At 45.0% G+C, this 27,723-nt stretch overlaps 2 protein-coding genes and 1 long non-coding RNA gene across 3 annotated transcripts; 1 reads left to right on the forward strand and 2 right to left on the reverse strand.

Moving 5' to 3' along the window:
- Positions 1-500: 500 nt before the first annotated feature.
- Positions 501-14,943, reverse strand: LOC308590479 (uncharacterized protein). Its single transcript, XM_081200570.1, has 6 exons — positions 14,881-14,943; positions 9,524-9,636; positions 7,647-7,748; positions 4,847-5,014; positions 4,001-4,141; positions 501-2,401 (listed from the first exon to the last, which is right to left on the reverse strand). Exons 2-6 carry the CDS (start codon positions 9,567-9,569, stop codon positions 1,815-1,817), a joined length of 1,044 nt encoding a protein of 347 aa, XP_081056696.1. The 5' UTR covers positions 9,570-9,636; positions 14,881-14,943; the 3' UTR covers positions 501-1,814.
- A 1,501-nt stretch (positions 14,944-16,444) lies between these two features.
- On the forward strand, positions 16,445-18,213 carry LOC308590678. The gene is made up of 3 exons (XR_014009867.1): positions 16,445-16,764; positions 17,357-17,418; positions 17,484-18,213. It is a non-coding gene; the product is annotated as an uncharacterized lncRNA (long non-coding RNA).
- A 138-nt stretch (positions 18,214-18,351) lies between these two features.
- Positions 18,352-26,202, reverse strand: LOC308590563 (protein RoBo-1-like). Its single transcript, XM_081200713.1, has 6 exons — positions 26,051-26,202; positions 23,591-23,711; positions 22,061-22,171; positions 21,289-21,441; positions 19,843-19,986; positions 18,352-18,618 (listed from the first exon to the last, which is right to left on the reverse strand). The coding sequence occupies exons 2-6, from the start codon at positions 23,634-23,636 to the stop codon at positions 18,467-18,469; spliced, it is 606 nt and encodes a 201-aa protein (XP_081056839.1). The 5' UTR covers positions 23,637-23,711; positions 26,051-26,202; the 3' UTR covers positions 18,352-18,466.
- Positions 26,203-27,723: the final 1,521 nt, after the last annotated feature.

The following is a 27,723-nucleotide window of genomic DNA, read 5'->3' on the forward strand; positions in this document are numbered from 1 at the left end:
TGTCAGTTATCTTGTTCAATTAGCGAAGGTTAAGTTCAGTTGCTGAATTTTATACATATATAGGTGTTTGCTTGTTTATAAAGTATATCTTCTAAATTGGACACAGGAACCAGTAGAAGGAAAGCAAGGAAGATCTTTATTTTCCTGTTGCAACTGAGTCCCCCACCCCCACACCTTTGCAAGGAAGTGAGGACCCAGGGCAAAGGTGTGTAAGAGCTTTTAAAGACTTTAGAAATTGCCCAGACCCTCAGCCAAAGACCACCCAAAAAGCAGTCTGCTTTCTCCTTTGCTCCCATGCCCCACCTTGACTTCATGTAATTCCAGGATTGTGATGTGGCACTACAAAATCTCCAACACGAGCTGCATGAAGACAGCCTTACATTTTATGCATATAGGAAGATACACACAGAGAGAGAGAGAGTCAAAAATCAGGGGTCTATTTCATTAACAAGAGTTTGCTTTTAACATGGTTATTTATTTATTTATTGCCATCCACATGTGCCTCAAAGCAATGTATAAAATAAAATCCAAGAAGCAAAAAGAAAGGGGGTTACAAAGCTTGGTTCTGTTAGGCATCTTTTAAAATACTTAGTATTCCATAGCATTCTTCACATGTATAAATTTGTATCTTTAAGAGCAGGGATTTGGAGCCTGTGGTCCTCAAAATGCTGCTGGACTCCTCCCATCAGAAATGATGGGAGCTGCAGTTCCTGTACTGCAGGGATTGGACTAGATGAGCCCCATGGTCCCTTCCAACTCTACAAATCTGTGATTCTGTGACATCTAGAGGGCCACAGGCTCTACTCTTGGGAAGCCCTTGAAAGCCAAACTGAGATCCTGGACTACCAGTTCTCTGTGTCTGCGGATATTAATGATTGTTGAGCAGGTCTCCTGGGGAGGATGCAAATCAGCTCTGTGTTCCCTTGGAAATGTAAACATTTTCCACTGCAGACCCGTCTCCTTTCCCCTCGGACTTTGGACTTGTGCAGAACTCGAGAAAGCTGGACCAGGCAAAGGATGTTGTTTACCGAAGGGATATTTGCTTATTGATGAAAAGAGCCACGTCAGCATGTTAGGGTGGTTAGATGCAGGGGGGGGCAAGGCCCATGTATCTTTAATAGTCGTGTTAAAGAGAGAAATGCAACTATTAAAGGATGAGGAATACTTCCCTCTTTATGTTTGTGAGTCCATCTTATAGAATTTATATTTGCATTTGACCAAAAACGGTCACACACTCTCCAGTTGTTGCTCCACATTCAGAGGTATTTTGTGGTTTTAAAAATATTTATTTTTATTTAATCAAGAATGTATAATTTAATGACATTGACAAATAAAGACTTAAAGAAAAACAACAACACAATTGAATTAATTAAACATACACACCCCAAAATAAAATGAACTACAAATTTTGGGTCGTTTCTTTCACAATCCCTGGGGGAAATAATAATAGTTCCGCATTCAGAAGTGATTGTAAGGAGACTAAGAGTGCAAGCCTATGCACATCAATTCTGAAGTAAGTCTCATTGGGTTTGGTGCAACTTCCACCAGGGGATGAAGGCAAAAAAAAATTGCTTTGGTTCTCATTAAAATGAGAACCCATCAAATCCCCCAATATGTGAATCAAAATGCACCTGTCCTTTTAAATTCACACTTTTCCTCACTTTGTGATGCAGTTCACCCACCAAAAAATTACAAAAAGGTATATTGGGGGGAAATGTACATTAAACTTCTGGGATTGGTGCCCTCTGTTCTTGTATCGTGTTGAAGATGCTCTTCTTAACTTGGGTAGAGAAGGTGTCCTGGGCCAAATGAGATCAGTAAAGAAATTTGTCCAGCAGGAGCCCAAGGAGACTTGGCAGTAGGATGGTGAAAACAGAACTAGTAGAGGTGGCAGAGGTGGAGGTGGTTGCAGGTTTAGTAGACTTGCTCAGGGACTTGTTGGAGGATCGGTTGGTAGAGTTTTTAGAGGAGGATGAGGTGATGGAAGAGCTGGAGGAAGACAAGGTGGTGGGTGTTTTAGAGGAGGTTGGGGTGGTGGAAGAGTTGGAGGAAGACAGGGTGGTGGGTGTTTTAGAGGAGGTTGGGATGGTGGAAAAGTTGGAGGAAGACAAGGTGGTGGGTATTTTAGAGGAGGTTGGGGTGGTGGAAGAGTTGGAGGAAGACAAGGTGGTGGAGGTTTTAGAGGAGGTTGGGGTGGTGGAAGAGTTGGAGGAAGACAAGGTGGTGGAGGGTTTAGAGGAGGATGTGGGGATGTCCTGGCTGGCCCCATCTTTAGCTTTCTCTATGTGGCTGCTGGTAATCATGTAAGTGACCTCTCCAAAGGTCAGCTTCGTGCCGCTGACAAGGTTGCTTGCTGTAGGGGTAGCACACCCTTCTCCAAAAAAGGGCTGAATTGTAGTACCTGCAAAAGGACAATAGGAGAAAGAAATTATATCATCCCTGCTGTAAATGAAATGGACCATTCTGATGAAGAAAAGCCTTGCATCTGGGTTGATTTGGGGATTATGAGGTTAACCTGTTAAACCTCACCTGTCCAGGAATCAAATTAGAAGATGGCAAAATCTTTGAGGAAGGTGTGGGGTGGGATTTCACATAGGCGATACCGGCAGTTGGGACTAAGGAGCTTATACTTCCTTGCGTTTTGTCAACTGGGAACCAAGGGCATCACATAGCCAGAGGGCATGTTGGGGAACCAGGTGAAAGAAAGAGGTTAAGGCAGGTGTCATAATGCCAAGGGCTGGTGGGTGCAAGAAACCAACCATTCTTTCACTATAGGAACTGTGCCTAGAGGGAAAGCTGCAAACATCCTCCAATTCTTTCTGTACTTTTACTACATTTTAGGGGTTTGCTTTGCATGCTTGTAACCATTCGTATTTTTAAACCTTTTCCCTAAGAACAACCTTTTTAACCCTTTTGGTCAACTTTTAAACTAGCTTCACAAAACCTTTGTTGTCTACCTTAACGTGCCACCCTATATACCTGCATGCCAAGTTCTATGCTACCTTGAGGTCTTTTCAATGGGGATCTGGGGCATGCTGCAAACAAATATAAGCAGCACCTCAAAAAAATGTGACCATTTGAGACAGGCTAACAGTGTGTTCTCGCCAAGCCAGTTATTTGGGTCTCTTTTGTGAACCACAGCTGTTCTTTGAAATTTTCACTTCTCTGAATTTTGCAGTGCAGTTCTCAATATATATTTTTAAACTCCTTATCTTAGGGGGAAGTGCATAACAAATGAAAATAACAATCAAAATAACAATCAAAATGCATTATTTTAGGGGAAATAAAGCCAGACTCACCCATTGTAGAGCCTGTTCAGTGCAGTGGTTAGAGTATCCACTTAGATTCTGGGCTGAAATAACTAGATTTGGGCCAGTTATTATCCCTTAGCCTAACCTACCTCATTACCAAACTTAAAACCATGGAGAGACCTGGTTTGAACAAAGACATTGGATTCTTATCCCATTATACATGACTAAGCCATTTCTCACCTTCTCACCCCTTGCCTTTTCCTGTAAGACCTATTACAGTCGTTAAGAGTCATCAACAGGCTCATCTCAGCTATCTGCCAATCTCCCATTCCCACCACCCTTCTGAGTAATACCCCTCCCCACCTTCTCACTATATAGAAGGATCTGGCAACTTCTGTTTCAGTGTATCTGAAGAAGTGTGCATGCACACGAAAGCTCATACCAAGAACTAACTTAGTTGGTCTTTAAGGTGCTACTGGAAGGAATTTTTTTATTTTGACTATGGCAGACCAACACGGCTACCTATCTTTAACTACCTCATAAGGTTTATGAGAGAGCAAGGGAGAGGCTGAGCTCCTTGGAAGAAGAGCTGGATTAAAATGAAATGAATAGTAATAATCTGCAGTTATCATACTGGCCAACTCTCATGGATGCTTTAGCTGAGATTCCTGCATTGCAGGGGGTTGGACAAGATATCCCTTGGGGTCCCTTCTAACTCTATGATTCTATGATTCTACATTCTGATTTACCTGTTGTGATAACCCCAGTAATGGTAAGGCAATGGTCCTGGGATTTGGCACATTTCATCGTGGTGGCATTGCAGGACTCAGAGCCGAAAACAAAGCATGTTGGGCACATCAGTTCACTGGGAGTGGTGTCTTCCTTTAGCGCTGCAGGAGTGATGAAATGAGTAAGTCAAGAGAAAGAACATCTGCAGTGGCCGGCTCAGCAGTTGGCAAGCTGACTTGCTTTAGATCTCCAAAGTGCAAGTTGTAGCCTTCTCCAACTGGGCGCATCACAGACATTTCTACAGATAGACTCCCCAATTTTGGACCAGCTTAAAACATACAGTGGTACCTCGGGTTAAGAACTTAATTCATTCCGGAGGTCCGTTCTTATCCTGAAACGGTTCTTAACCTGAGGTGCCACTTTAGCTAATGGGGCCTCCTGCTGCCGCCGCACGATTTCTGTTCTCATCCTGAAGCAAAGTTCTTAACCTGAGGTACTATTTTTGGGTTAGCGGAGTCTGTAACCTGAAGCGTCTGTAACCTGAAGCATCTGTAACCTGAGGTACCACTGTATTCTGCCTCCCATGCTACTTGAACATTGCAACGTTTGGAGAGAGGCTGCCAACCAGTAAAGAACCCTAAGCCCTTTTGGCAGCTTGTGCAAAGCCAGGGCACTAGCTCTATTCACAATCAACAAGACAAAAAAGCTCTTGTGCTATATCCTTCATTTTCCTGACTTAATATATACATTGTTAATAATTTTCATAATGCCCTTCAATAAAAATTCCCAGGGTATTTTGCATGAAAATACACCTATCCATTTCTGAGAGTCCTCCTTAGCCTTAATGAGTCCTGGACCCCACATACCTTCAGGGTTAACAGCATTGCAGTTGTCCTCGTGGCAGCATATGGTTTTAGTGTTCCAGGAAAATTGTTTCCCCGCTGTGAAGAACATCTCCTCCTCTTTGCACGCCAAAGGGGTCTGGCTGCTCCAACAGCTACTGAATAGACCTGGTGTTGCACTGGTGTCTTCAGCTTCAAAAAAGTAGAAATCAGAAAGGAGTTAGAGACATCAGAATAACAACAACATGTGTTAAAACCAATGGCTAAGCAATATCACCTTTCCATTAAAGCAGAGAAGGAAAACATTTTTCAGCCTGAGAGCCGCATTGCATCATGGGCTAGTTTCCAGTGGCCAGTGGGGGCAGGGGCAAAAGTGGGTGAAGCCTACAGCATTCTTCCCTTTGTGCACTCAACTGCATTCCAGTCTTGCAAAAGTCAGGGGCTTCTACACAGACCTCACTGCCTCCAGGCAAACAAAGAGGTATTATCGCTGGCCAAGGACACTTCCAAGTGGGCAAAAGCACTCAAAGACACTGGCGTAGGAAGAGGAGTGCAAGGGAAGCGCACCGCCCCCGGCAGTGCAATCCTGGCAGGGTGCCATCACGGCTGCCCCCCACCTACGCTGGGCACCACCACCCCCACAGGTGGCACACCCTGCCCCCAGGACATGCGACACCCCTGCCCCCACCTGCTCTCCACCCCCCCGGTGCCAGAGCATGAAGCTCAGCCACTGTTCAAAATTGGAGCACAGCCAGTGAAGAGTGGGGCCTATGAAAAGAGGGGGACCTGGGAAAGGGCAGCTGAGCCTAGTGAGAGCCCCAAGGGGTGGGTAAAAAAGGCTGGAGGGCTGCACTGGAGCCCTGGACCTGAGGTTTCCCCACCTCTACATTAAAGCATACTTTCAAGAAGCCCATGGTCAGGCTTCCTGTTTCCGGCGGTGGGAAATGGTTGACTCCCATGAGACCGGACCCTGACCGTGCCGATAATTCAGGGCTGATATGGGGGTAATTAGCCCTGGCAGCCTCCCTAGGGCAGGGGAGGACTGTCTCAAAGACCCGCGGTTTGTCCAAGATTGCTGGCGTGCATTAAGATGCACCCGGCAGGACACTGGGTCAACGAGCATGACAACGGTTGGCACTCTCCGATGCCACTCCCATCCAGCCGGTCACATCTGTTTGGGATAGTATATATATTTGGAAAACAAACAGACATGGTCTGATTCGGAAAAGCTGAAGGAAAAAACCTGCAGAAAATACAGTCTCTGGCGTATGAACTCGGACTTCAAAGAGATCTTCATCACGCTGTGTGGAACGTGGAGGCTATTGGTATGCTTTCTTTTTCCTCTTTAAGATCAACAATTGTTTTTTCATGCCAACCGTCATTAGGAACTTAAATTGCTTTTTTAAAAAATATGAGTGCAGATGGACTTTTATTTATAATTGGATCTCACGCGCAGCTCTTTTTAAGACTTGAAAGGAAAACAAAGGATAAGATGGGGCTTACTTACTACGGAGTTTTAGAAAATTCGGAATTTGTCTCCAATTAAGATAAACAGGAATTAATTGCCGGCTGACAACAATGATTTGAGATAACATTTTGGACAACATACAATGCAGCTATTTCTGAATGATTTTTTTTTTCATTTTGAGCAAGAGAAAAGGCTAAATGGATGTCTAGTGGGGCCCCCCTCTAGGGCCCGGAGGGGGGGTTGAGTGGTTTCCAGGAAGGCTGATCGATCGCCAAATGATTGATTTATACATATACAACAAAATGAACAGACTGCTTAAGACCATATCAACACTTGATAACAGCCGGACAGGAAAGATTAATGATTTGGGAGCTGCCAAGATATCAAATTCAAAGAACTGGACAAAAGCCTGGACTGGATGGTGTCAGCTGAAGCGGGGGGGGGGAGCAGTGGAAGGGAACATAATATAAACAAGTCCGCACTCGGAGGTGGACAGTTTATTCGTGTTTTTTGATGTGTGGAAGATCGCAGAGCCAGAGGCAAAGAAGTTTGGAGAGATAAAGTCGGATATGGAAATATGGAAAGATCGTGAGAGGCAGGACTAAGAATTCGGACTTGCTTTGAAGTTTAGGCCATGGGAAGCCGTAAAATAAGAATCAAATTTGGAAGACAATTGGATTTTTTATTTTTTATTGGATTATGATCTGAATGTTAATTGGATGATTTTATTGGAAAAATTAATAAACGCTCTAACAAAAAAGAAGAAGAAGAAGCCCCATGGTCAAGCACAGATGTATTTACACTTCTGGTCAGCAGTGATTCTTAGTATAAGGGCGGTAGTGCTCCTGTGTCAAGGAGCTGTCAAGGACCCAGGTCAACCACAGGGCAGGCACACACACAGCAGGCACGGAAGGCAATTAGCCAATCTTTGACTCCTCTCTATCTGAGTCTGTGACGCTCAGCCTCTATCCCTCCTTCTCGTGACCCCTCTAGGTCACTCAGACACCCTTCTCCCAGCACGACCCTTCTGCAAACTGCTTTTCTGTTTCCCACCACCAGGATCCAGAATCTTAAGTTGGCATCTTCTGTGCCAGAAGGCTCTTGAGTGAGCGGTTCCCACCACTATTCCTCATCCAGCCAGTTCCTGATATCCTGTTATAATCTGTAATACGCTGTCAAGTTTGCACTATTCAAGTGTAGAGCTTGGTATTGGACATGTGATTCAATATCATGAAAATCTTGGCTGTATTCTCCCCACCACCACCACCACCACCACCACATTTTTTAAAACCTACGTTTCCAGCAAGCTTGCTGTTAGTGTTATCTGGAAATGCCCTCAGAGGTGCATTCACCTACCAGTTTTAATGTTCCCTATCACAGCGATGCACGCTCCTTCTCTGTCGGCTGTGCAAGTTGTTCCACTTGTGCAGTTTGTACATTCGCAACTCAGGGATTTTGCTGAGGGGGAAATAATAATATCAATAACAGTAAATGACAACAACCGCTGCAATTATGGCGGTAGCAACAACCTGATCTGTTATTTCTTTAGTTTATGTTTTACTTTCTGAACTCGACCTTTCCTCCAAGGAATTCAGGGTGATGTGCTGGAGAAACTGCTGTTTCACACCAGCATAACCTAGGCCACAATTGCTCCACACATTTAAAACATTGTGATGCCACTTTAAGCAGTCATGGCTTCCCCCAAAGAATTCTGGGAGTTGCGGTTTGTTAAGGGTGCTGAAAGATTGAGGGCGCAAGGAGAAGGGTATGACAGAGGACGAGATGGTTGGACAGTGTTCTTGAAGCTACTAGCATGAGTTTGACCAAACTGCAGGAGGGAGTGGAAGACAGGAGTGCCTGGCATGCTCTGGTCCATGGGGTCAGAAAGAGTCAGACACGACTAAACGACTAAACAACAACAACAAGGGTGCTGAGAGTTCTTAGCAGGCCCTTGTTCCCCTGGGATTGATTGTTAAACTACTATATGAATAGCAGCCTTCTAAATAGGGGCCTTCTAAAACCTCTCAGTAACCTTCATGAACTACAGCTCCCACAATCCTTTGGGAGAAGCCATGACCTGCAGCTCCACAGCACTACAGCATTATCACCCTTGGTGTACGTGGGTTCCCCCTCTCCAGTTACTTTTATTCTCACGGCAGCTCTGTGAGGTATGCCAGTCTATTAATGGGGTTGTTGTTTAGTCATTTAGTCGTGTCCGACTCATTGTGACCACATGGACCAGAGCACGCCAGGCACATCTCTCTACCACTGCCTCCTGCAGTTTGGTCAAAATCATGCTGGTAGCTTCGAGAACACTGTCCAACCATCTCGTCCTCTGTCGTCCCCTTCTCCTTGTGCCCTCAATCTTTCCCAACATCAGGGTCTTTTCCAGGTAGTCTTCTCTTCTCATGAGGTGGCCAAAGTATTGGAGCCTCAGCTTCAGGATCTGTCCTTCCAGTGAGCACTCAGGGCTGATTTCCTTCAGAATGGAGAGGTTTGATCTTCTTGCAGTCCATGGGACTCTCAAGAGTCTCCTCCGGCATTCAAAAGCATCAATTCTTCAGCAATCAGCCTTCTTTATGATCCAGCTCTCACTTCCATACATCACTACTGGGAAAACCATAGCTTTAACTATACAGATCTTTGTTGGCAAGGTAATGATTAGTGGGGTAGGAGAGCTGTAAATAAAGCCAATATTCTTCACATCTGGCAACCAATGCACCCCTTTGGTATCAGATAATACATGGGTAGATGAGTCTAAAAAGACCAGGGCACAAATTTTCACAGCCCCCTAGCAACTATGGTGGCTCATTTACTAGATGTGATATATTTAGCGTTAACTCTGGAAGTGTTTACTTGATTCTGACCAAACAAAGCCTCCTAATATATATTTTGCTCTAGGAGGCTTAGTTTCATTAGAATCAAGCATATATTTCCAGAGTTAATACTAAATACATTACTCCTGGTAAATGAGCCACTATAGCCATGAAAATTTGTGTCCCAGGCCTTTTGGCCTCATCTCTCCATGTGCTATCTGAAACCAAAGAGGCTCATTGGTTGCCAGGTGTCCCCCGCCCCAGCTCTCCTACCCCACCGATTGATTAGAGTAGAATCCTGCTTTCATTCCTAATTTCATTCCTAATTTCATCTGGGGGAGAGCTGGGGTGAGAGGACTCTGAGCTGCCTGCTCTGACAGAGGCTAGTTATACCCCTAGTTATACAACTCAACTCACCTGAAGCTATCAGGGCAGCGAAAAGGTAGAGAAGAAATAGCTTCATGGTTCTGGGAATTGAGGAGGTCTGGTTTGAATGGAGGGAAAACGTTCCAGTGAGGCGATTTCTGTGGCTGCAGGACCAAAATGATGAGTGATTAAAACAGCAAGCTGGAAACAACATGAGGACAACCTAACAAAACAGAGTTTGGAGGTAAAGCCAGGCAAATGGAGCTGTAGTGTGTCATGTAGCAGGGAGTGCCAATGGTTGGAGCTGCTGGGAGTTGGAGCCCAGCAATATCTGGAGAGCTGCAGATTAACCCTCTCTATTTGGGGCAGAATTTGTTTTCCACCCCCTTGATCTCTCCACTTTAAAGGTCAACTGGTCCTGCAAATGTTGCTGAACTGCAACTCCCACCAGCCCTAGCAAGCATGGCCAGTGTTCAGCGTTGATGAGATTTGTAGTTCAGCAACATCTGCTGGGCCAAACCTTCCCCGCACCTGCTGGGGATGTGCAGATTAGAGCATTCCCAATTCTGTTGCTCTAGGCTTCCGTTGCAAAGTCCCATCAATGTGACGAAGAAACGGACCAACGTTATCCCCATAACAGAGGATGCCTGTGAAACCTTAACACCTGAACAAATAAGCCTTCTTTTCATGTATGCTGGTTGAGCTGGACATCTCTTAGAGGAACACCCTCTCTCATCTGTCTTCTGTTACCCCACCCACTGCGTGAAAGCAGCTACCCATGGATTGCAAGAGCCCTAGTAACATTAATACTTGCATTATGCCAAGCCCACCAATCTCTATATTGTTTACAGACAAGCAATGAGGCTTCAAGGATTCAGGCAATTTTAAAGGGAATTTTGAGGCTCCTTCAGCCTTCCACAGCCACACCTTATCAGATAAACTTCAAGAGGAAAGTGTTAAGCAAAGCAACAACATCATTGTGCTCCTTAAACAAACATTCTCAAATGAAGTGGGACAAGAAGAAAACCAGAAGTGGATCTGCATGGATCTGTGTGTGTGTGGAGAGAGGGAGAGGTTTGTGGGCTCAGCAATAATGGTGAAAATCTTGCCTAAACATGGCTTTGGGGCAACCAGCTGGTGAATACTAAGTGTGTAAGGAGACAGGATACTGTTCAGCAATGAGCTAGATGGGTCAGTGGTTTGACATGAGGAAAAGTAGCTTCCTAAGTCCTGGAGTAAGAGTAGTCAAGCCTACCTTGGGTTACCTCTAGGGATTGGGGAGAAATTTGCTTTAGTCTGCATTTCCAGGCAAGCTTGCCTGATTTGCACTTTGAAAAGCAATCAGCCACCCAAAACACAACCATCCTTTGAAATTCACACTTGTCTGAATTTTGCGGTGCCATTCTCCTGCCAAATATTTTGCACATAAATGCATATACTAGGGTAAAGAGTGTGTGAAAATGCACCTATTCTTGAAAATAGCATACAAAAATGAATTTTAGACAAATCCCCATTTACACAAGTTCAATAAGTGTGCACATTGCACAGAACCCAGAAATGACACAAAAAGGTATGGAATGAGGTGGGGGGGAGCAGGCTTTTTTCAGTGGTGTTTCAAATATACATGATTTCACTTAAACAAACAGTGACTTGGAATGCAACCCATATGTACATTGGGAGTTGCCTGTATTATGGGGAAATGCTTTGCAGAATTGTGTATGTCACGCAAAATTGCATAGAAACGTGTGTATCAGGCAAAAGTCACACCCAAATGCTGATAACTCTTCAGGAGAGAAAAGTTGGAAATGAGAAACTGAAACTGAAATTGACAGATTTGCCCGTCCCAAATTACCTGCTCTCTGTGGTTTGCATGACAATAGCTCAGGTAGCAATCCCATTTGCTCCCACCCAAAAGAATATCTGGGCAAGGTCAGTAGACAAAGGGCTGTCCTGCCCTCTTAGTTAAACAATTTGGGGCAGGACCCCATGGCGTGTGCTGTGAGGAGTGTGTATGCAAGGAGAATGTGCCTTGTGTGAACACACAGCACCTGAGAGCAAGAGGAGGGTCACACCCTCATAGCAAACACATCTCTCTGGGAGAGGGTGGTTTGGGGAACATTTTGGCTGAAAACCATGTAACGGAGATGACAGGAATGGATGGGGCAGCGGGCCAAGGAGGAAGGAAGACATTCAAGGCTGCCATAGCTGGTCATCTGAATTGAGGGAGAGAAGTGAGGTTGGAGGGGAGAAAGTGAGTGGAGTGAGGTGGCAAATGGTACTGCAATGTTGGCATTTGAGCCTTTATTGGGATTTACATCTCTGCCATGCTGATAAATTGACACAGAGCTCACTTTCATGGAAACCAGTTTGCTGCATTTCAGAAACTTCAACAAGAAAGAGGAGGTTGTCCAAACAAAAGAATTTTCAGACCCACAGGGTGGCTGCAGGGACAGCTGTGCACCCCAGATATTTAGCTCATGCCCATGATGATGCTTTGCACTCCACCCCTGAAATCCCCCAAGTTTTGCAAAACACCTTCTGCCACGTTGGGGCATCACAGCACCTAATGTTTATCAGATGTTTTGCATTTTAAAAGATCAGTGTTGTGGGGGGGGGGGAATCTCTGGCCTTCCAGATGTTGCTAACTCTCCATCATCTGTGGCCACTGGTCATGCTTGCTGGGGCTGGTAAGAGTTGTACTTCAGCACATCTGGAGGGCCAAAGTTTCGCCGCACCTGCAGGTTTCATTCTGGAGTGGTTAAGTCCTGGGTTACTATGGGCAGGTTTTTTCACACCACGTCAGATCATCTATCTAGCTCAGGATCAACTACATGGACTGGCAGCTGCTCTTGAAGGTTTTAGAAAGAAGGCCTTCTCAGCTGGATCTGGGACCTTATGCATGCAAAGAAAAAATAACTCTAATATTTTATGGGGGAAAGTAATTTTACATCACAGTTGCATTTACTTTCACTTTTTGAAGGATCTGATAAGTCTATATAGACAAGAGATCTCCTGATATTTGTGCTTGCTGCAACAACGCTATTCGTTGCCCAGATGTGTCAGAGAGTAGACCTATGATGTAAAAATGTGTGCAGCTTGGCTATACAGTGGTGCCCCGCAAGACGAATGCCTCGCAAGACGGAAAACTCGCTAGACGAAAGGGTTTTCCGTTTTGGAGGTGCTTTGCAAAACGAATTCCCTATGGGCTTGCTTCGCAAGACAACAATGTCTTGCGAGTTCCTGCTGGTTTTTTCCCCTCCCCCCCTTTTTCTAAGCCGCTAAGCCGCTTATCAGCTGATCCAATCAGCAGATAAGCCGCTAAAAGTCACTAAAAGCCACTAAAAGCCGCTAATAGCGCTAATCCGCTAATCTGTCGATGGGCTTGCTTCGCAAGACGAAAAAACCGCTAGACGAAGAGAATCACAGAACGGATTCTTTTCGTCTTGCGAGGCACCACTGTACCTGTAATGTAGCATGCAATGTAATGGTGCTGAAAGGAAAGCAAAAGAAAGCAAATGCCTTTTATGCCACCTGCTGGCAGTTTATTTCCTATGCTAGGGGAAAGGATCTGTGAAATAGGTTTTCGGCTGCATCGCTACATATCTGGATGTTGTGACCAGTGGATGGATCCTTCCGTACAACCCTGATAAAAGATATTATAAACACCGGTGATGTTGGGGGCAGAGGGAAGGGGGTGGCAGGCTTATGCTTAGTTTGCTAGTTGTATTTTGATGTGCAGCTATTAAAACCAACGCAAATACTTACAAAATAATAAAATAATAATAATTTCACTGGGGAGGGGCCCCTGTAGCACCAGAGAAGGCATCCAACTTTAGTTGTTTTAAAGGACGATTAGATAAATGAATGGAGGGTGACTTTCAATGGCTTCTCATCGTGATGGCTATGTTATCCCCATGATCTGAGACAACACATCTCTCAGTACCAGCCACTGGGGATCCTGAGTGTGAGAGTACTTTTTTATAGGTTGTTCACTGTTGTGAGGACAGAATCAGGGCCAGATTAAGACCTTTAGAGGCCTGAAGCACCAAAAAGATTTTGGTGTTCCCCAGTGTTGTTTTTTCTAGAAAAAGAGGTGCTGGAACTCACCATGAACATATCCCTTGTTCTCTTATAATGGCAATGGCACCCACCTGAGAGGTGATGAAACTAAGTTCTGGTTGGTTCTCCTAGCCCTGGTGCTCCCCCATAAAAACAATACTAAGCTGATTGATTGATTGATTGATTGATTGATTGATTGATTGATTTGCAGGTGATTAGGTCAGGGGTGTTATGATTATGCTTAGCTGTCTAGTTATATTTTGTTATATGTCTATGAAAACCAATAAAATTTATTATTATTATTATTATTACTATTATTATTACTTCAGTGTGGAGGGGGCCCTGTGAGTGCCAGGGGAGACCACCAACTTGAAAAGCTTTAAAATGGATAGATAAACCAATGACTGATGACCATCAATGGCTACTATTCATGAAGGCTACATTGCCTCCAGTATCTGAAGCCACAGGTTCCTGGGATAGCTCAGTTGGCAGAGCATGAGACTCTTAATTTCAGGGTCATTGATTCAAGCCCCAAACTGGGCAAAATATTCCTGCATTGTAGGGGGTTGTACTAGATGACCCTTGTGGTCCCTTCCAACTCTACAAATTCTCTGATTCTGTGCAGGTCTTCTCAAGACCAGTCCCTGGGGATCATGAGTAGGCGAGTGAACTAGATGGAATATTGGCTGGAGCTAGATGGAGGAGTCTAAGGCAACTTCCTATATCCCTTTCAAACAGAGCAAACTGCAGGTATATGGCATGGCATGCTAAATGTAAAAAGGAGCTGTGTCCTTGAGGTATACACAAACACAAGTCTCTCCCTGTGGTTTCACCACCTTGCACATTTTTCAGGATCTGAAAGAAGAGGATGGGGCTGTTCCCTATGATGTCTTACCCCTCCCCCTTTCAAAAAGTTGACAGAACAACTGATTGCGTATGAAGAAAACACATTTGGAGTCAGTGGACCAGCAGCATTTAGAGTGAGTGGGCCAGTGCTGTTGTTTTTCCACTGTGCCCATAAAGACAGCTTGCCTACCACTCCTGATCATCCCCGGCCATGCAGGGCTCTAGGTATGTGCTGTGTACATTCTAGGATGCACTTGTGGCAGGATCACTCTACGCCTGGCAACGAACCACAGAAATGGCATGTGCACCCTAGAATGTTCCCTGGAATCTGCTGTAAGCAGAAATGCCAAGCTATTCAGGCATGCCACAGAACAGCTTCATGCTGACCTTCCCAAATATCTCCTCTTTGGCATTGAAGCCTTATGCAATCACCCCTTACCAAGAACCAGCATGTCCTGGATGTAAGGCAAACTAATATCCCTAGCAAAGCGCCCCTCCCTTACCTGGTTTTCTTTCCCTTGCTTTGTTGGCAGGATATCTTTATGCAGAGGCACCAGCTGAGAGGCGTTAGGTTGGTGGTGTGAGATATATATACTCTCCAGCAAAAGGTGAGTAAGTAGCCCTATCACTGGGCAGGGAGAAGATATGAAAACAAAAGGCATTTTCGAGGAGGGTGTTTTAAGGTGGAGAGAAATATGTGATAAAGAAGGAAACAGGGAGGTGTGACAAAGAAGGAAAGAGGGCCAACATGTGCAGGTGTGTCTTGTGGGGGAATCTGTGGATCCAATTGTGCCATGGAACTTTTGTTTGTTTGTTTATTCAGGACTGTTTTCCTCCAGTCACCAGAAGGAAGCAAATGGCTGATGTCAGGGAACTGCCATCGGAGCATCAGGTGGTGGAGGGGCTCAGGGAGGAAGAAAGAGACTCAACAGCTGAAGCAGGAACCAGCAGGGGGAGGAGTGGATCTCTGAGGGAATGCGAGCAGGAGGGAGGGCTCAGAGACGCTTCCAACGAGAACAGTGGGGAGGTATCTGAGTCTCCCATAGGGAGACCCACACCTCGCCGGAAACTGTCACGCCGTGAGTCCAGGAGACGCGTTTCCGTTAAGGAGCTTCTTTGCTGGAAGCGCTTCCGCAGACAGCCACTGTCAGACTCTACGAGTGACTAGAGCAGACATGTTTGAGGAGCTCTGTCACACACAGAGGTTTGTGGAGCCGCACAAACTCTGAGGGAGCACGATTTTACGCACAAGCAGCTAATCATCCCATTACAGCTGCCCTGACAAGAAGCGTTTCTAAGTATGGGCATGAAGTAAGTGCAGGTGAATCAGTCCGTTTTGGTTTCTTTCTGTTTCTCATTTCCCCCCAATCAAATTCTCCACATTTGCACAACAGATTGGCAAAGTAGGTAGGAAAAGGCAGTGTTGACGAACCACGCAAGCAGTGGTGACAACCCCTATTACTCAGTATTTCTGTAGCACACGCCATACGTAGAAACTTCCTGTCTCCGAATGGCAATGGCCAACTTTTGCACATCATGCATTCAAACCAGGGTTTTAATCAGATGAGCAAGTAAGCAGTTTCCTGGACGGAGGATCAAGACTGCTGTACTTCTCCCCTGTTCCTACTGCTGTCCTTCCCTGGGGAAAGCCATGATTTGGCTTAACAGTACATCCGGACCTGGCCTTGTGGTTTGTCTCACTCCAGAGAAACCATGAGTTGCAATCAAGAGTTATTCTTGTTTGGCAAAGCTATTGGCTCGTGCACCTGAGATGTCAGGCCTAATGCACAAGCCGAGTGAAAGTGCATCCGAGGACAACCCTGTAAATTTTACCTCTGCCCAGCAGTATTGTACATATCCTTCCCTGTCCTCCATCCACACAGACATGAGCCACAGTTCAAGGATGCATGCCAGCCAGGCAAAAGTAACCTAAGAGGCTTCAGAAGGCCACATTTGGACCCCAGGCCTGAGGTTGCCCACCCCCTGGAGTCGGACATTCAAGCTCTGTCCATCAGAGCTTCGCAAACTAGATTTGGGCACAGTGGCCACTCAGGGCTGCAGCTTGCTCTCAAAAGGCACAGGTGAAATGGTGCACATCTCTGATGCTTATTGTCATTATAATTTGACGTATTTAAGCCACTCGCTGCAAAAAATGTTTCTAAGCGACTTCCAAGAAAATTCAGGGCCAAAAACAATGACCCTTAAAACAGACCAAGCAGAAGAGCGAAGCTTCAGTCAAAAGGAACATGGAGCAGCAAGCGGCCACGTTTTGTGGGTTTCATCTTAATCTTTGAAATCAATCCTCAGAATTACAAGTGAAATAATAAAAGGGTACAGAAAGCTGAGCTAGATCAGATGACAAGCAAGTCTTAACCCACAAGTGAATTGTATGTTCTACAACAATTTATTGGGCTCCATGATCACTGCAGATGGTGACAGCAGCCACGAAATTAAAAGATGCCTGCTTCTTGGGAGAAAAGCAATGACAAACCTAGACAGCATCTTAAAAAGTAGAGACATCACCTTGCCAACAAAGGTCCGTATAGTAAAAGCTATTTCCCAGTAGTGATGTATGGAAGTGAAAGCTGGACCATAAAGAAGGCTGATCGCTGAAGAATTGATGCTTTCGAATTATGGTGTTGGAGGAGACTCTTGAGAGTCCCATGGACTGCAAGAAGATCAAACCTCTCCATTCTGAAGGAAATCAGTCCTGAGTGCTCACTGGAAGGACAGATCCTGAAGCTGAGGCTCCAATACTTTGGCCACCTCATGAGAAGAGAAGACTCCCTGGAAAAGACCCTGATGTTTGGAAAGATGGAGGGCACAAGGAGAAGGGGACGACAGAGGACGAGATGGTTGGATAGTGTTCTCGAAGCGGCCAGCATGAGTTTGACCAAGCTGCGGGAGGCAGTGGAAGACAGGAATGCCTGGCATGCTCTGGTCCATGGGGTCACGAAGAGTCGGACATGACTAAACGAGTAAACAACAACAACAATTTAAGTAAAGATGTAACAGGATTAAGCATTTAGGCTTACCTAAAAGTGAAACTTGTTTTAAGAAAGAAAGAAAGAAAGAAAGAAAGAAAGAAAGAAAGAAAGAAAGAAAGAAAGAAAGAAAGAAAGGGAAGGACTATGACTATATTATCATCAGGGCTGTCTTAAGCATATGTGGCGCCAGGGTGCAAAAATCCGCCTGGCACACACACCTTGCCACCGCCGCCTTCTGGACAGAGCTGCTACAGCCAGAGCTCAGTCGAATGCCAGGTGTTGGCAACAGGGAGGGGGTTACAAATCAAATAAAATGGCCAGGGACTCTGCTGAACCGATTTCTTTGTCGCCTGTGTTGCCCTCCCTGCTCATATGTTGCCCTCCATCTCGAACAAGGTGCCTAAAATTTGGGAGGCAGAGAAAGGGATGGAGGAAAGTTAAGACTGGCAGCCACCGGGCATCCAAGTGGCAAGCCTCTGCGGGCGGCTCGCAAAAGCCCGTCCAGGGACCTGAAACGCCCGCTCGCTTTCGTCCCCTGGTGGCGTGGCACCTTAAGATTTTGACGACGACTCTGCCAGCAGACGCTGGGCAAGAGGGCAGGGGGTTGGGGTGGAGAGCCGTCCACAGCAGAAGAGACCACCACGGCACTCCAGCCGACGGGCAGGCTCTTCCCCGGACTCAGCTCTCAGCCCCGGACTCTTGGCCTGGAGTCCCTGAAAACCTGGCGCCTGGGTGCCCCGCACCCCTAGTGCATATGGGTAAGACGGCCCTGATAATTATGGGAAAGTCTTGAGTAGCAGATCAGATGTAGCTTCCTAACTGTAAAGCAGGTGTGAGGAAGCTCTGGCCATTCAGATTGTTGCTGAACTACATCTCTGATCATCCCTGGACACTGGACATTCTTACTGGATGGAGCTGATGGGAATTGTAGTTCGGAGCCAAAGGTTCTCCATGCCTGCTTTAAAGCAATGCAAACTGGGGTAGCGATTTGAGGGGGGCATTCTTTTTCATGCTAGTTTATTCAAAGAATTCACAGCAGGGAATGACAAAGAATCACAGTGACCCTGCAAAAAGTGTAGAAAGTTTCTCCCGCTTGCTCCTTTCAGCCACTGTTGGTGGCTGGGGATGGGCTGCACTTGATTTTCTTCAGGAGGAAGTCCATGGCTCCAGTAACGAGGTACGTCTGCACAGGCAAATTGCAGGCAGTTGCTGAGGCACAGCCTGATGCTATAAAGGGAAGAGCAGCAGCATCTCCTGAAGCAGAGAATAGAGATGGAGACAAAAGTTTATTCAGTTCCCATTAAAAGGTCAGCCCTTACACATACCTTCCAAAACAAAAGGGTGTGTTGTTGTTGTTGTTGTTGTTGTTGTTGTTGTTGTTGTTGTTGTTGTTGTTGTTATATGCCACCCCAGCCACTCTGGGCGGCTTCCAACACAATTTTAGGCAAATAGTTGTTTATCTGTTTGACATCTGATGGGAGGGCATTCCACAAGGCAGCCACCACTACCAAGAAGGCCCTTTGCCTGGGTCCCTTTGGAAGAATGTGTTCTGGGAAGGAGAAGGAAGAAGAATGACTGGGGTCCATCTTGGGCAGGCTGCTGCACTGGGTGTGGGGGACAAGCCGCTATTGAAATAACCATGCTGTAAGATCTGGACTTCCTGCTTAGGGAAGTTTTTAATGTTTTATGTTTTATTGTATTTTTAATACTTTGTTGGAAGCTGCCCAGAGTGGCTGGGGAGACCCAGCCAGATGGGTGGGGTATAAATATGTTGTTGTTGTTGTTGTTGTTCCATGCAGACTGTAAATAGGTGAACAAGGCATGTTTTTTAAAGCTACGACAGTCTCTGCAGTGTCTCAGTTCTCCAAAGGAGCATGGACCCTTGGTGAGTGCCTGGAACCCCTTGGAATCTTTCTGCAGCTCGGCAGAGAGTGGGGGTGGCACCTAACTTTTGTAACAATATGAATTCTATTAGTGTTTAATTGACTTTTTATGTTTTTAGCTTGTTCTACTTTATCTGTGAAAGCCGTCTTGAGTCCTGGACTAGGAAAAAGGAATATTAGTATTATTAGTATTGTTCCAGACAGGCTAAACTGAGAGGGGTGGTCCTTTGATTCTCTTGGCTGACAAAATAGGTGAAAGAAATTTGCTTCTCCAAAGGTAGGGAGCACCTCAGTTATGAGACTTTGTGTTTGAATTCTCCAGGGAAGTACATGCAAGACAATTTTAGGTTATATTTTAGTGATCAAGATTTGATATATTTTTTTAACTGCCGCTATATCTGAATTGTCTCTGTTAAACCCAATTGCAATTCAGTGTATCCCTGTTGTGTTTTAGGATTTTCCTAATATTGTAAGTGACCCGGAACTGGTCTGTAACCGTAATAATAAAATTCAATACATGCAAGACATCCGTCTTTTGCAATACTAGAGAACACTGGTGCTCTGGGACCCAACAGGAGCTTAAATTGAGACCTACCTGCAGTTAGCTCCCCGGCCGCAGAGATGCAATTATTTTCATCTCCTGTGCAACTCAGACTCCCGGGTTCTTCTAAGAGGTTAGAGCCAAGTACAAAACTAGTGGGACAATTCACTCCATTCTTGGTGAGGTTCTTGGGTGGTACTGGAGAGACGCAGGAAAAAGAGAAAGCAGACCCCGTTAAAAAAACAGCAATTGTCAAAGCGGGTACAATTGAGAATAAATAAATAAAAGAATCCCAAGTTCCTGGGAGCCCAAAGCACTCAGAAGCAGCTGTGGATGCCAAGGGGTGGGGAAAACCTCTGGCCTGCCAGCCAATTGTGGCACACTTCAAATCCCATATTCAGTAGTAACCTCATCTATATGCCCAACATTTCTCGATCTACAGTGGTACCTCGGGTTAAGTACTTAATTTGTTCCGGAGGTCCGTACTTAACCTGAAACTGTTCTTAACCTGAAGCACCACTTTAGCTAATGGGGCCTCCTGCTGCCGCCGCACCGCCGGAGCCTGATTTCTGTTCTTATCCTGAAGCAAAGTTCTTAACCTGAAGCACTATTTCTGGCTTAGTGGAGTGTGTAACCTGAAGCGTATGTAACCTGAAGCATATGTAACCCGAGGTACCACTGTACTGGTACCATGTGTGTGTGTGTGTGTGTGTCTACATTATCACTAGAAAGCATTCCGGACCCCCTCTTCTCCCAGAACCTGGAGAGCCTTCAAATTAGGAGAGCAAAGGGCTCAGAAGCAAAGGACCCTCAGTGCTACCCGTGGAAGGAATGACAAATGATGAAGTGGAAGAGAAGGGAAGGGGAGATTTACTGGCAGAAATGCCATTATTCCTAGAGGCAGCATTTCTAAGCATCTCTCTGTGACTATTGAACAAAACGCGGTTGGTAAGAACTTTCCCTTGTCTTGTCCATTCCTGGCAACCTGCTGTGGGGGCTGGTTCCTCTGCTGCCTGACACCCAGGCCATTAGCTTAAGATTGTGACATTGTAAGGGTCAGAGAGCGACATCAAGCCTTTGATAGTTTTGGCTTGGTCTTGAGCCAGCGTACAGGCACTTGGCATCCAAAGGCAGGGGAGAAGCTGTTGACATAAATCATTAGCCATCAGGGATCATTAACCTCCTTTGCCATTGAGACCCATTCAATGGGAAACTAGCAACAGGTCCTTTTGTTGTGGGCTGTGGCATAGAGCTGGTGCTGTGAGAGCAAACAGAGAAGCATGTCAGACCATGGGGCCATCTAGGCCAGTATTGTCTACACTACTGGCAGCAGCTCTCCAAGGTCTCAGACAGAGGCCTTTCCCAGTCTTGCCTGGGCATGCTGGGGATGAACCTCAGACCTTGTTCACACAATGGCAGGTGCCACAGTCCTAATGTCCTTGGCTAACTGTCCCCGCTCCCAAAGCAAACTTAGCAAGGTCTGGACCTCCCTTCACATACATTCAAGGGGAGTATTATTGCAGTTTTCTGTCATGCAGCATTTGGAAACGGTCCTCGTAAAATACCCTCCAGCCACAGTAACAGAGACAGCTTCATTGCAAAGCTGAGAATCCTGCTGGCAGCCCCTGGATATTCCTGTGGCAGCGATTCCTCCTGTTTAAAAAACAAAACGAAACAGAGGGGAATCATAATGGAGTTGGGGAACGTGCCTACAAGGTGGTACCTGCCTGAGGAAAAGGACAAGATGTCACCGCTGCCACCCATTGCTAAAGACAATTTGGATGGAGCAGAATTGCACACATAAAAATGGAGGAAAATCACAAAGGGGTGAGGGGACCTGTCTGCAAGGCAGACATTTTACTGCCTATATTTTGATAGGGAAATACATTTTTCAACTATTTTGGGTTAGGGTTTCTTTAAAATAATAATAATAATAATAATAATAATAATAATAATAATAATAATAATAATAATAATAATAATAATTTGCAGAGTGACACAGAAATGAGACAGAACAGACTTCTGTAAACGCATTAGTGAAAACAGGCTGATTCACCCACCCCTGTTCTTTGTGAGTACCTGCCTGACTTCAGGAGGTAAGAGAGCGTGAAACAGAGCCTCCTTTAAAAGCCTCATGTGCCCAACAGCAGGACCGGGCCTGGTAGTTCAGTTTTCAATGGATCAGACTGGTCCTGGAAGCTTCTCCTTCAAATGTAGCCCAGAAGTGAGCGGGCTACAGGTGCAAGCACAAGGGAAATACGCATATACCTACCCATGTTATTTTCCTGGGCTACTGTTATGCAGATGGCTTCTGACTCTGGAATTGAACAGGTACCAGTACTGCATGCTGGGCTTTCAGTACAGACACAATTTAGGGAGTTTGCTAGCAGAAAAAGAAAATAGGGATGAAGAGGAGGAGAGAAAGCAACATTGTTTCATTATTTCATTTCATAAATTTTAAAGTATGCTTTTAAAATTGAAATAATAATAATAATAATAATAATAATAATAATAATAATAATAATAATAATAATATATTATTTATACCCCACCCATCTAGCTGGTTTCCTCAGCCACTCTGGGTGGCTCCCAACAGATCAAAAATACACTAAAACATCAAACATTAAAAATTTCTCTAAACAGGGCTGCCTTCTTATCTCTTCTAAAAGTCAGATAGTTGTTTATTTCCTTGATATCCGAAGGGAGGGTGTTCCACAGGGCGGGTGCCACTACCAAGAAGGCCCTCTGCCTGGTTCCCTGTAACCTCACTTCTTGCAGGGAGGAAACTGCCAAAAGGCCCTCAGAGTTAGACCTCAGAGTCCGGGCTGAACGACGGAGGTAGAGATGCTCCTTCAGGTATACTGGACCAAGGCCGTTTAGGGCTTTAAAGATCAGCACCAACACTTTGAATTGTGTTCGGAAACATACTGGGAGCCAATGTAGGTCTTTCAGGACCGGTGTAATATGGTCTCGGCGGCCACTCCCAGTCACTAGTCTAACTGCTGCATTCAAATAATTCCAGGTGAGATGCATGGATTCATTCCTGCTTACATCCTCCTCACAGAACTTCTCAGTTGCTGTGGGAAACTGGCAAGCGCTCCCCACCACCCCTCCCTGCGGCTTCCAGCAGCCAGCATTCGGAAGCATTACTGCGTCTGACCACAAGAGCAGGGCAAAGCCATCGTGGGCAGTGGCCATTGATAGCCTTGTCCTCTGTTATTTTGTCTAATCCTTTTTTAAAGCCATCTAAGTGGCCATCCATGGAGTTTTTGCCAACAAAGGTCCGTATAGTTAAAGCTATGGTTTCCCCAGTAGTGATGTATGGAAGTGAGAGCTGGACCATAAAGAAGGCTGATCGCCGAAGAATTGATGCTTTTGAATTATGGTGCTGAAGGAGACTCTTGAGAGTCCCGTGGACTGCAAGAAGATCAAACCTCTCCATTCTGAAGAAAATCAGCCCTGAGTGCTCACTGGAAGGACAGATCCTGAAGCTGAGGCTCCAATACTTTGGCCACCTCATGAGAAGAGAAGACTCCCTGGAAAAGACCCTGATGTTGGGAAAGATGGAGGGCACAAGGAGAAGGGGACGACAGAGGATGAGATGGTTGGATATTGTTCTCGAAGCTACCAGCATGACCAAACTGCAGGAGGCAGTGGAAGACAGAAGTGCCTGGCGTGCTCTGGTCCACGGGGTCACAAAGAGTCAGACATGACTAAACGACTAAACAACAACAAGTGGCTGTCGCTGCCTCCTGTGGGAGCAAGTTCCATAGTTTAACGACGAGCTTCGTGTTGGCCTCACCTGTAGCTACAAGGGCAGCAGAAAGGTGGAGGAGAAACAGCTTCATCTCTCTGGGAACCGGAAAGGTCCGGCTTCAACAATGGCCAAACACCAAGGTCGGGTGGTTTCTGCAGCCGCAGGACTGAAAAGGTAAGGGACAGGTTAAGCCAGCAAGAGAGAATCAGCCCAGCATAGAAGGACAACGGTGTCCAAAGGGATGTCAGGCGAGACTGGGAAAAACCTCATTCTAATACCTTGGAGGTTTCCACCACCTTGTGGCTCAAATCCTGTGGAATGATATGAGCCCACTCAGCATATTCATTAACATAGCTGATTAACGTTTAATCTGGAATGTGGCTTGCCTGTTCAGTGTGCATAGGAAACATCAACAATTGATCTGAGAAATCTTGGTATACTTGTTTGCATAACATTATTCTTGTTTATAAAACCCAATTGGAAAAAGAAAAAAGAAAAACAATTGATATGGCTTTTTGGCATTCCCTGTTTAGGGAAGTTTTTAATGTTTGAAGTTTTATTCTGTTTTTAGTGTTCTGTTGGGAGCTGCCCAGAGTGGCTGGGGAAACCCAGACAGTGGGTGGGGTATAAATAATGAAAGTATTGTTGTTGTTGTTGTTGTTGTTGTTGTTGTTGTTGTTGTTGTTGTTGTTGTTGTTATTACCAATTTCCTAATATGGATGCAAATGGAAGTTTATTCTGTGTCTCACATGCCTACTGTTCCCTTCACCTGTGACATGTGCTCTCGGAAGCCTGTCCCTTCTTTGGCTATGTACACACCTTGCGGTTTGTTAAGGGTGCTGGGATCTATAGCTCTGTGAGAATTCTTCTGAGGAATGAATGTGCTTTAAATGGTTGTTGTCCATGCAGCTTTCCCCTTGAACCCTCTGCCTGCTTCCTGTCTGTCTTTTGTATGTTTTTCTTTCACTCTCACTGTGAGTTTGTCTGTGTTTTCTGCTATGCTGGTCGCACTGACTGGCTTAAGCAATCATCTCTCTTTCTCTCCACTTTGGTGATTCCAAGCTGTAAATTGAGACCAAGAGCATTGACTGAGTTTCTCATTTTTGCAATTCAGATCAGAGTGCTCTGCCAGGAATCGACTGGTCAGCTTGGGCAGCTGCCCACACGTCAGAATGCCAGCTCTTGTATTACTTGGCAAAGGCACAAAACAGAATGCTTAGTTGTCACTGTTCGTGCCACAGGCATCTCTGAAGAGAGCCAGCTGCAACCAACTCCTACTCAGAGTAGAAATGTTGGGCTTAATGGTCATGACTGGACTTAGTTCTATGGGCCTACTCTGAGCCATGCTTGGTTATAACCCAACTGATTTTCGAATCTGGGGTTTTAATTTATTACACTAAGATTTATGCAATGGCTGTTCAATAAAAATGGAACTGGCATACCCACCCAGGTTCAGAATCACTTTGCTATGGTTTTCGTTGGTTTATTCTGTATTTTGTGTTCTCATTTTGTATTGTCATGTTGTGATCCGCCCTTCGGATGAAGGGCAGTATACAAATTTAATAAGTAATCAAATGCACCAGCTGGTTTGCATACACTGAGTTTATGCCCTACAACCTAGAGCAGGCATGCAACCATCTAGATATTGTTGGACTACAACTCCCATCATTTTTAACCACTGGCCATGTTGGTGGTGGAGTCTAGCAATTTCCGGAATATCAAAGGTTCCCTATTCTTCTAGAATATGTTCCAGAAACCTTGTATCCCTCTGAACACAGGTTAGTATGGAAAGAGTTAGCTGTAAGAGAAATCTGGGAAACACAAACTGAGCTGGGAAATGTTTATGTGTAAGCATGAATATTTAAGTGTGTGTCTCTCTCTGTGTGTGTGTATTCCAGTTATGCAAGATAAAAAAGAACAACATAAATTGCAAGCAATAAATACAAAAAAATGCAATTATTGTTCAAAGGAAAAACAAAATAACTTTTCTGTAGAAAATCAGAAGATTTATCCCAAAACAAATAACTACAATGAGAATAGGATCAGCATCATGTATTATTGTTCAGTGCACACCAGGTAAGTTCAAGCAGCAAATCAAACAGCAAGTGTTCCGGCAATATTTTTTTAAAAAAATCTACAAAACATTTATTAATCAATAGTTGTTCTGTTTATTCACAGGTGGAAGGGATGAAGGGATAAATGAAAGCTAACTCGGCCAGATCCAACTATATGCTGGCTGAGGGGACTGCTCATGCACTTCAACAACTTTATGTGTTGTAAAATCAAATAACACTGATAAGATTAAGGATGACTGTTTGTAAGGTAGGGTGGAATGACTGAATCCTTCAACTATCAATCAAAATTTCTCTTTCTTTCTTTCCTTCCTTCCTTCCTTCCTTCTTTCGTTAAGGTCACATTTGCCTTACCCCGAACCCTGTTCAAACACCAACGAGCCTTAACTGGAAAGCTCACAAGTATTTTATCTGCTAAGGATTCATCTTTTACCTGTTTTTCTCCCCTTCCTAGATCTTCAAGTTCCTTGTTGAACTGATGCCTGTTGCTGAAGGGCTCAGCTGCAAAGTGTGAGGCTGATGATGCCTGTATTTATAGATGCATGCACTGTTCAGGAAAGGGTAAGTACCAGCTCTCTGTGGGGAGGGAGGAGATACAGGAAGCAGAGGGGAGCCTAGGTGGCGGGGGATGGGGTGGCAGTAACGATGAGAAAGGGGAACGGGACATTCCGATTCAGTGGAACAAGGAAATAAGAAACTAGAGGCTGCGGTTTGTGAGAGATGTTGTTATCAATTGATCTCATGCCAGTTTTGGGAGAGACCTCTTAGGCAACATCGGCCATTTGGGCAACCTGTTCCCACCCCTGACTCCCACTCATGTTCCTTCCAAATATAAACACTGGAGACCTTGATTTTGTTTGCTAATAGATGTTATGTTGAACCGCGTGGGCGGTTTTTTGTTTTTGGTACATATAATAGAAATAAGCATTGAAGAAAGGCTTATTGCTCTGTTTTCCTTTGGAACGTATCAGCGAGGCTGTGGGGGGGGGGGGTTCTGCGAGGGGAGATCCAGTGTGGTGTAGTGGTTAAGAGCAGTAGTCTCGTAATCTGGGGAACCAGGTTCGCGTCTCCGCTCCTCCACATGCTGGGTGACCTTGGGCTAGTCACACTTCTTTGAAGTCTCTCAGCGCCACTCACCTCACAGAGTGTTTGTTGTGGGGGAGGAAGGGAAAGGAGAATGTTAGCCGCTTTGAGACTCCTTAAAGGGAGTGACAGGTAGGATATCAAATCCAAACTCCTCCTCCTCCTCTTCTTCTTCTTCTTCTTCTTGTCTGGGCAGCCCAGGACTTCCCTACATGTTGCCCAGGCTTGCGCCCCAGGGAGGTTAATTTGGTGCTGCTAAAGCAGTGGTCTGTCTTCACCCCCTGGAGGCACATGCCCAGGGCTGTCTTAAGCATATGTGGTGATGAATTGAAAAAAAATGTTTAAAAAGTACTTTTCCAAATAAAACCTGGAGTCCTTTTTTGTTGGGGATAATTGAGATGGAAATTCACAGGTGTCAAAAAAGGTTATTTATGCATGCCACTACTGTGGCCTCTGTTTTGTTGCCCCTAAATGGAAAATGAGCAACGTCCCAACTAAAGAAGAATGGCAACTTAAGCTGATGGAATATGTGCAGCCTGAAGACTTTAACATATAGAATAAGAGAACAAAAAGAACATACGTTTACAGAAGACTGGAAAATGTTTATAGAATAAATGGGGGGGAATTGTGTACACTTGAAAACGTTTGCAGCATTAAGATAAATTCAACAGTGTAAATAAGTTTTGATGGATGTAATAATGGAATACTGAATGGTTTAAGTTAAATATGCAAGGATTTATGATATGCAAAATGAACCATAGAAAGAGAAGAAGGGAAGTCATTGATATTTTAAGGATGTTTAAATGAGTATTCTAAATTATAAAACAGTTTAAGAATTATTATATATATATATATATAAAAGAAGGGCTGAAATGATTTGCAGCCGAAGAAAATATCCAATAAAGTGTCATGGACCAGGAGTCAGCTTCACCTGCTGAGCAGCAGCCCGAATGGGGAGAAGGCAAAGGCGACTCCACCTGTACCTGACCAGGCTTCAAGGTTACAGAGCAGAAGGCACCGATG

The sequence above is a fragment of the Podarcis bocagei genome, assembly GCF_964188305.1.
Source record: "Podarcis bocagei genome assembly, chromosome: 7".
NCBI classification, from domain to species: domain Eukaryota; kingdom Metazoa; phylum Chordata; class Lepidosauria; order Squamata; family Lacertidae; genus Podarcis; species Podarcis bocagei.